At 55.6% G+C, this 9,008-nt stretch overlaps 1 protein-coding gene across 3 annotated transcripts; it reads right to left on the reverse strand.

Moving 5' to 3' along the window:
• Positions 1–19: 19 nt before the first annotated feature.
• On the reverse strand, positions 20–8,409 carry ZNF835 (zinc finger protein 835). Of its 3 annotated transcripts, none has more exons than XM_057719639.1 (3): positions 8,301–8,409; positions 7,060–7,150; positions 20–5,106 (listed from the first exon to the last, which is right to left on the reverse strand). In XM_057719639.1, exon 3 carries the CDS (start codon positions 5,070–5,072, stop codon positions 3,456–3,458), a length of 1,617 nt encoding a protein of 538 aa, XP_057575622.1. In that variant the 5' UTR covers positions 5,073–5,106; positions 7,060–7,150; positions 8,301–8,409; the 3' UTR covers positions 20–3,455. The 3 variants fall into 3 exon arrangements, with proteins under 3 accessions (XP_057575622.1, XP_057575621.1, XP_057575620.1); XM_057719638.1 differs by having other exon boundaries at positions 20–5,111; XM_057719637.1 differs by having other exon boundaries at positions 20–5,114.
• Positions 8,410–9,008: the final 599 nt, after the last annotated feature.

A 9,008-nucleotide genomic window follows, 5' to 3' on the forward strand; every position in this document is an offset into this window, starting at 1 on the left:
CAGCCAATAAATAAATTAAAAAAAAAAAAGAAGAATGTGTATTCTGGATTTTTTAGATGTAATATCCTGAAAATATCAAGTAAGTCTAACTGTTCTATTGTATCCTTTAGGATCTCTGTTGCCGTATTGATTTTCTGTCTTGAAGATCTGTCCATTTGTGTGTGGGGGGTGTTAAGGTTGCCTACTGTTACCGTATCCCCATCAGTTTCTCCCTTTATGTCTGTTAGTATCTGCCTTATGCATTTGGGTGCTCGTATATCGGTGCATATATGTTGACGAGTGTAATATTCTCTTCTTGTGTTGATCCTGTTGTCATTATACAGCATCCTTCTTTATAGCCTCTGTTTTGTCTGATATGAGTGTTGTGACCCCCACTTTCTTGTCATTTCCTTGAAATATCTTTTTCCATCCCCTCACTTTCAATCTATGTGTGTCCTCTGCCCTGAAGTGGGTCTCTTGTAGGCAGCATATTGCAGACTCTTTTTTTTTTTTTCTAATCGAACCTGCCACTCTATGTCTTTTGACTGGAGCATTTAGCCCATTGGCATTTAAGGTAATTATTGATAGATATGTACTTATTGCCATTTTAAACCTTGTTTTCCCATTGATTTTGTATGTCTTCTTTGTTCTTTTTCCTTTTGTGGTTTAATGATTTCCTTTTGTATTATGCTTGTATTCTCTTCTTTTTGGTTTTTGTGAATCTATTGTATGTCTTTTGATTTGTGGTCACCCTGTTTTTCAAGTGTGTTAACCCCTTCCTGTATCTACTTGCCTTAGATTGGTAGTCATATGGGCTCAAACACATTCTGAGAAAAAAAAAAAACTACATTTCCTTACTCTCCTCCCCCACATTTCATGAGTTTGAGGTCCTCTTTTACAACTTTGTGTTTCTTCTTTTGCTGTTCGTTGTGGCTACCATCGCTTTCACAGAAAATTTCACAGAATTTTTTTTTTTAAATCTGTGCAGTGGCTTACTTTCCAGTTGTGATTTTCTCTTTCCTATAGATTCTTGCTGCTCTTCTATTTATAGAAAACCTTTCAATAGTTCCTTTGGGATAGGTTTAGTATTGCTGTATTCTTTTAGTTTTTGCTTGTCTGAGAAGTTCTTTGTCTCTCACCTTCTATTCTAAATGATAATCTTGCTGGGGTAGAGTGTCCTAGGTTGCAGGTTTTTCTGTTTCAGGACTTTGAATATATTTTGCCATTCCCTTCCAGCCTGTAACATTTCTGTACAGAAATCAGCTGATAGCCTTATGGTGGTTCCCTTGTAACTGACTCTTTGTTTTTCTCTTGCTGCCTTTAGAATCCTCTATTTATCTTTAACTTTTGCTATTTTTATTGGTGTAGGTCTGTTTGGGTTCATCTTGTTTGGGACCCTCTGTGCTTCCTGTACCTGGATACCTGTATCCTTCTTTAGGTTTGTGAAGTTTTCACCCATAATTTCTTCAAGTACATTTTTGATCCCCTTTTCTCTTTCTTCTCCTTCTGGAATGCCTACTGTGCATAGATGGGCACACTTCATCCCACAGGACTCTTATATTGCTGTCTCCTCCCCTCACCCCTCAAATCTGGCTTTCTGTCTGCTGTTCTGATTGGGTGCTTTCCATTATTCTATCTTCCAGATCACTTATTCATTCTTTTGCATTATTCAGTCTGCTATTAATTGCCTTTAGTGTAGCTTTCATCTCACCAAATGAGTTTTCTAATTTTTCTGGGTTCCTTTTTATAGTCTCTAGTTCCTTTTTACAGTAATCTGCATTTCTATCAATAGCCCTTCCTAATTCCTTAAATATTTTCATTATCTCCTTTTTAAAATTCAGTGTCTGCTAGACTGAGGAGGTCTGTTTCATTGTTTGCTCTTTCAGGGGCATTCTCTTGATCTTTCCATTGGGAGTGGTTCCTCTGCTTCTTCATGTTACTTACATTTCTCTTCATCGATGGGTTTAGGAGGAACAGTTATCTATTGTGGTCTTGGAGGGCTATTTTTATATGGGAGTGTCCCTGTGTAGCCTGCATGGGTTTAATACTTTTGGCGTGAGGACTAATGTTAGTACAGATGGCTGCTGTCTTTCTTCAGTGTGTGCTGGCCATTATCCCCTTGACAGGGGGTGTGACTGATGTTGCAGTGACCAGAGCCTGCACTGGATGCTGAGTGGGGCCTCCTCTTTGCTCTGTGGTTGTCACTGTCCTGTCTGGGGCAGGGCCTGATCCCCACATCGGTTTCTAAGCTGTGGCGTGAGCCAGGTGGGACTGCAGCACTTCTGCTGGGAGAGGGGCCGGTGAGCGCACCTCCCGTGAAGCTGTCACCTGTCGTGTGGGCTCACAGAGGACACTGTTGTTGGCACTGCCTTCGGCCCTGCCTCCCCACGGGAATGCAGGCAACCCGCCCTGGTGTCCCGCAGGCACTGCATTCACAAACCCAGCACAGATCTGTAGGCACTGACCCACTAAAGTCAGGTACCAAGTGTGCAGCCGTCCTGCAGCTGGACGGCTGTGGGAGCCGTGCAAGCGGCCAGACCCCGGCCCAGCCTCCGCCTTTGTGCCCACAGGGCCCACAGCCGCAAAGGCCAGACCCGTCCCACCCACAGGAGCACCTGCAGTCCACTGGGATGTCCTGCAGGCACTGAGTTTACAGAGGCAGCGGCAGTGATGTAAATCTGAGGCACACGGCCCCTGGGGATCAGCTCTGAGTTCAGCCCCGCCTCCACGTGTGGCCAGTTGCTGGTGCTTTCAAGCTCCTGGAGCTCGCAGAGGCAGCTCCAAGAAAGAGGCTGCTGTGGCATGCCCCGCCCTTCCCAGGGTCAAGTGAGCCTGGTCCAGACCGCCGGGACCACCCTGCGTGGGAAACGTTAAACAGGTATCCTGCGTGATTTGTCACACGGCAGCAATAACGGACACAACCATTAAAGTCAGCACTTTGAGTATCTGGAAAGGGGAGGTATTTCCTCATACTGAAAAAAAACCTGGGGTCAACTCTAAAAATCACCCTTCACAGGTCTGTCGGGCATAGGCGCCTCCCTCCCTGCTCTGGATTTCTCTGCCCGTCTTTCTCTAATTTTGGAAGCACTGTTTCAGTCCTAGGGATCCACATTTCTTCTTAAGACCTTGCTCCCTGGTACCATGCCAGCTTCACCAAAGGAGCTGAACCTTTACTCAAACGTGCCAAGCAAATGTCTACTTAGTCACAAAACCAACAATGAGAAGGCCAGCAAGAGACCCACAGATACGTCTACCTTCATGGGTCACGATTATAATTTTGAACCAGGGAGGCGGTGGAGGGGAGTCTTGGCAGATGCGGGGTCCAGTCCCAACCCTGTGACATCCTCCCTGTGTGACCCAGGGCACCTCACGGAGCCTCTGAGCCTTGGTTTCTTCACTGGCAACACCGGGCAGATAGGGTATCTCCCTGCTAGTGCTGAGAGCCTGAGTGTGAGGTTCAGGGGCCCTGGTAGACCTCAGCCCTCATCGTTGGGCCGGTCCACCACGGTTTCCGCAGGAAAGCCACCATCAACAGGCTCCTCCTCCCGGTGGGAGCTCAGGGGTCCAGTCAGGTGCGGCAGCTGCGCAAAGGTGTCCCCAGCCTTCTTGCTGGCGTGTGTCCTCTGGTGTCGGATGAGGGCGGAGGAGAAGCTGAAGGCCTTGCCGCAGCCGCTGCACTCGTAGGGTTTCTCGCCGGTGTGCACGATGTGGTGCTGGATCAGGTAGGAGCGGTTGCTGAAGGCCTTGCCGCACTCCGGGCAGGCGTAGGGCCGCTCGCCCGTGTGCGTCCGCCGGTGCAGCGTCAGCGACGAGCCCTGGCTGAAGGCCTTGCCGCAGTCCCCGCACCGGTAGGGCTTCTCTCCGGTGTGGACCTTCTGGTGCTCGATGAGCGAGGACACGTGGCTGAAGCCGGTCCCGCACTCCAAGCACCTGTAGGGCCGGGCGCCCGTGTGCACGAGGTGGTGCTGCGCCAGGTGCGAGCGGTGGCTGAAGGCGCGGCCGCAGTCCCGGCACGTGTACGGCCGCTCGCCGGTGTGCACGCGCCGGTGCTGTGCCAGGTGCGACACCTGCGTGAAGGCCTTGCCACACTGTGCACACGCGTGCGGCTTCTCGCCCGTGTGGATGCGCCGGTGCTCGGCCAGCGAGGCACTCTGGCTGAAGGGCACGCCGCACTCCGGGCACGCGTAGGGCTTCTCGCCTGTGTGCACGCGCCGGTGCTGCGCCAGGTGCGCCATCTGCACGAAGGCCTTGGCGCACTGGCTGCACGCGTAGGGCCGCTCGGCCGTGTGCGTGCGCTGGTGGCGGACGAGCGCCGAGGAGAAGCGGAAGGCCTTGTCGCACTGCGCGCAAACGAAGGGCTTCTCGCCCGTGTGGATGCGCTGGTGCTCCAGTAGGGACGAGCGGCTGCGAAAGGCCTTGGCGCACTGGCCGCAGGCGAAGGGCCGCTCGCCGGTGTGCACGCGCCGGTGCTGCACCAGGTGCGTGGGGCGCGCGAAGGCCTTGCCGCAGTCGGCGCATCGGTGTGGCCGCTCGCCCGTGTGCGTGCGCCCGTGCGCCGCCAGGTAGGAGCCCTGGCTGAAGGCCTTGCCGCACTCGGAGCACGCGTAGGGCCGCTCGCCGGTGTGCGTCCGCCGGTGCAGCGTCAGGTGCGCGCTCTGGCTGAAGGCCTTGCCGCAGTCGGGGCAGGAGAACGGCTTCTCCCCGGTGTGCGTTCTTTGGTGCAGGGTGAAGGCCGAGCAGTAGCTGAAGGCCTTGCCGCAGTCCTGACACGTCCACGGCTTTCTAGGGCCGCCACCTCGCTGCTCGTCCTCCGCACCAGTGTCTGCGTTCTTCCCGTTCGGGCTCTTTCTGGGTGCGCCGTGCCTCTGGGGCCTGAGGTAGCCCTGGGTAGTGGGGGGACTCGATCTGGTCCTGGGGGCTCCACCGAGTTCATCATACTCGGGGATGCTGTCCTTGGTGGGGGCTTCCTCGTGGGCCTCCTGCTTCAAACAGCTTTCCTGGTTCTCCTGGCCGTCCTTGAACCAGCCTTCGTGTTTCGGGGTTTCTCCCGAGTTGGAGCCCTGTGGGACAGCCACCGTCAAACCGCCTTCCATCCCGGCTTTCAGAGCTGCTGCCTCGATTTCACATCTTCACTACTGGATGTGTGTGAGAGGGAAAGAGAGGAGAGAGAGAGACAGAGAGAAAGAGGGAGGGAGAAGGATGGAGGAAGGGAAAGAAGAGAAGGAAGGAGGAAAGAGGAAAGAAAGAGAGAAAGAAAGAAAGACAAGAAAAAACCAAACAGGTCTGTCACCTGTCCCAGGCTGGGAAAGCCTCAGTGCCGGGTCTGTCTGGTGACAGTCTGGGTCAGATCATTCTTTGTCGAGGAGCCATCCCGTGCATTGTAGGATGTTGAGCAGCCTCCCTGGCCTCTACTCACTGGAGGCCCCCAGATGTGACAACCAGAAATGTTTCTAAACCCTGCTGTTATGGACTCAATTGCATCTGAGCAAAAGATAAGATGTACTGAAGCCCTAATCCCTGGTGCCTGTGAATGTGCTCATGTGTGTACAGCAGTCAGTGCCGGGCTTTGGGTTCAGCCCCCTGGGGTGGGGGCCGTCCTGGGGGTGATGAGTTTCTCCTGGTATCACCCCCCACACACCCTTCCCTGAAAGACCCTGCTAAGGTGGATCCCAGAGGCCCTGTGTCTGCCCACCACCTCCCCACCAGCAGGAACCACCTTGCAGCTTGCTCCCTGCCATGTGCAAAGTCACATTCACAGGCTGGGCCGGAGTCTCCCTCAGGAGGCTCTGAGCTCCCCTCATCCCCCTGGTGCTCCCCTCCCCAACCCCAGCAAAGATGAGCTGGAGGTGGGGACAAGCAGCGATGTGTAGCACACAGAACACACACAGCCGGCACAGGAAACCAGTGAAAGGTTTCACGGGTGGGCGGGCCACATGTCGGGACCAGGACGAGACCTCTCATCTTCATTAGCACACAGAGACCCTGCTTTCCAGTCTGAAATCAGCACTGCTCCACCCCGGCCCCAGGCCCAGCAGCATCAGCACTGCCCGTGACAAGTGCAGCGCTCGCGCTCCTCCCCGGGCCGGGTGACTTGGAATCCACCTTTTAACAAGAGCCCCAGGGGATGTGTGGGCACAGGAACACCTAAGAGGCGCTGGTCCCGGCCACTCTGAAGCCAACTTGGGTATATTAGTACAGCGGCCAAAATAACCAGCACCAGCTGAACACATATGTATGTACCCAGCATCCTTTAAGCTCTCTTATTCCTCAGTGAGGCTCCTTGAAGTGGCAACACCAGGGCCCACACCTGGGCTGCCTGGCTCCAGAGCTTTTCCTTTCCCTCTCTCTCCTGATTAAAATCAGTAATGACGCGACTTCCCTGGTGTCCAGCGGTTAAGCCTCAGCGCTCCCAGTGCAGGGGGCCTGGGTTTGATCCCTGGTTGGGGAACTAAGATCCCACACGGTGCAACTAAAGATCCTGCACATGGCAACTAAGACCCTGCACAGCCAATAAATAATTTTTTTTTAATCACTATTGGCTCCATAAAAGCCACACTTCTCTCCAAGGCCCACATAGCATCTCCCTGGTCTCAGCCTCTACAACACCCTCACCCGCTCTGGGCTTGCCCTGCTCTAGCCAAAGCCCTCCTCCCTGTTCCACAAACACTCCGGGCATGTTCCTGCCACAGGGCCTTTGCACTGGCCATGCCATCTGCCTGGAACACTCGTGCCCCAGTGCAGGCTGCACAGAGCTGAGACTTAGAGGAAGTGATGGAGTGAGCGGTGTGGGCCACAAGCACAGCAAGTGCAGAGGTCCTACGGCAGGACTGTAACGGAGGTGACGGAGGAAAAATTAAGGGGCAGGGCTGGGGGTGCTGGAGAAGAGTGACCCAGGCAGAGAGCAGGGGAGATTAGGTATGGCAGGTGAGGGCCAGGTCACGCAGGGCCTTTATGCAGAGGTGAGAACTTTGCTGGTGCGATCCAGACGGGACCAGTCCCAGTGCTGGTGCCACCTCCACAGGCAGCTCTCGGGCTTGAGTGGGGCCTGACTGGGTCCCCAGAGCAGGCAGTGGTACCCACCTCGTGGGTTTGGGAGCATCAGGTCCTGTCCATGTCACTCAGGCTGTGTCCCCTGCCCTGGTCACCATGGCTCAGCGGGTGCAGCTGGTATCTGTGGGAGAAAGAAATATGGACCCGTGAAGGAAGATGCTGGGGCAGATGCAGGTAGGTGGGTGGAGCAAGGACACAGGTGTTTCCTCTGTGTGGGTGTGGGGAGGGTAAGTGGATTCAGGTTGGGGTAAACCTGGGCTGGTCAGGTACACACACAAGCGACCGAAGGCGAGACACAGACATGATCAGAGGCAGACACACATGGAGTTGCGTGCAACCACACTGGGGGAGGGGAGCAGTTACATCACCCCTGCCTTGGCACTCAGATGCCCTTATGCAGTCACCCACGTGCTGTGGCACAGTCCTCCCCATACACAAGGAGGCAGGCAGTCTTGCACACCAAGCACATCTGTGGTCACCCTTGCCCAGGCACACAGGGGTACACACACAACAAAGTCACACGTGCTGCCCCGCTCAACAGGCAGGCCTGGCCTGGGACACCACCCACAGTCACATGCAGAGTCATGTGGCGGGCAGAGCTTCACACATGTCCAGAGTCACAGCTGTGCAGGGTCTTCCCCATGCGCAGACGCACACACACACACACACAGGGAAACCCCACCCTCGCCGTGTCTCTCAAACACCCTGTGCACGGCTCTCCGCATGCAGCCACACACAGGCCATCCAGCTCCACGCGGGCAGGCACACCTGCCACGCCATCCGACGCAGCTGCACACCCAGGAACTGTGGAAGTGCACACCGCACACCCACCCAGGGGAGCAAGCTCCACACATGCCCGACATCACCCACAGGCAGAGGCCCCCAAAGGCACAGACACGTGTTCAAGTTCACGGGCACGGTCGCTAGGGTCAGGCACGTGCAAAGAGACGCTGACCCTGGGGGGCGGGCTCACACGACGTTTCAGGCACAGGTGCGCGGGCACAAAGGTCTGGAGTGGCGGGCGGGCCGACACGCGCAGCGACACACGCGCAGCGACACACGCGCAGCGACACACGCGCAGCGACACACGCGCAGCGACACACGCGCAGCGACACACACACACACACACACACACACACACACACACACACTCGCGCATGCGCACACCACACACCGGCGCCCACGCCTCCGAAGCCAGCTCCGAGGGCCTTGGGCGGCTCCCGCCAAGCCTGGCGGGTTCGGGTCAGTTTATCCACGGTCTCTGGCCCTACCCGGCCCACGTGGAGCCCCGGTGACCCCTCGTCCCGCGGCCGCGGGGACCTGCCGGCCACACAGGTCAAGGTAGCGGCCTCCACAGGCACACACACAGGTCCAGGCGCCGGGCCGGCCTGGACTGCGCGTGCGCGTCGGGAGAGTTGCAGCTCCCATGAACTACAACTCCCAGAAGGAGCCGCGCTGCGCCGGCACAGCGGCTCAGGCCCGCAGCGCCGGCCTCACCGAAACTACAACTCCCAGACGGCTGTGCATCTGCATGCAGCGGGAAGGCGATTCTCAGCCGCGTCGGGAGTCCGATAAGGGCAGGGCGACTGGGGGCGGGACGTGGGCGTGTCTATACGAGCCCCGCCCACCACTACCTGGGAGTCTTGGTGGGCGGGGCCAGTAATGTGGGGGAGGGACTCTTCGTCCCCAAGGAGGGGGTGGAGTCCACAGGTGTAGGTAAAAAAAAGACCCTTGGTATCAGAGAGGCTACGTGAGTCACCCCAGGCCACACAGCACTGAAGGGTCTTGAGCTGGAGTTTACAACCCATAGTTCACCATCAAGCCGTGGAAGTCATTTGTCTCAGAGATTTAATGTATTTCTGGACCAGAGCAAAGAAGGTGACAAATCCACTGACGTGGGCAAATGCTTATAATAGTGAACTCGACACTATTGGCCTGCTGTTATTGCAAACTGCTTCTCCATAGAGTTAGCCTTTCTA

This window comes from Hippopotamus amphibius, unplaced genomic scaffold (assembly GCF_030028045.1).
Source record: "Hippopotamus amphibius kiboko isolate mHipAmp2 unplaced genomic scaffold, mHipAmp2.hap2 H_1, whole genome shotgun sequence".
NCBI lineage: Eukaryota > Metazoa > Chordata > Mammalia > Artiodactyla > Hippopotamidae > Hippopotamus > Hippopotamus amphibius.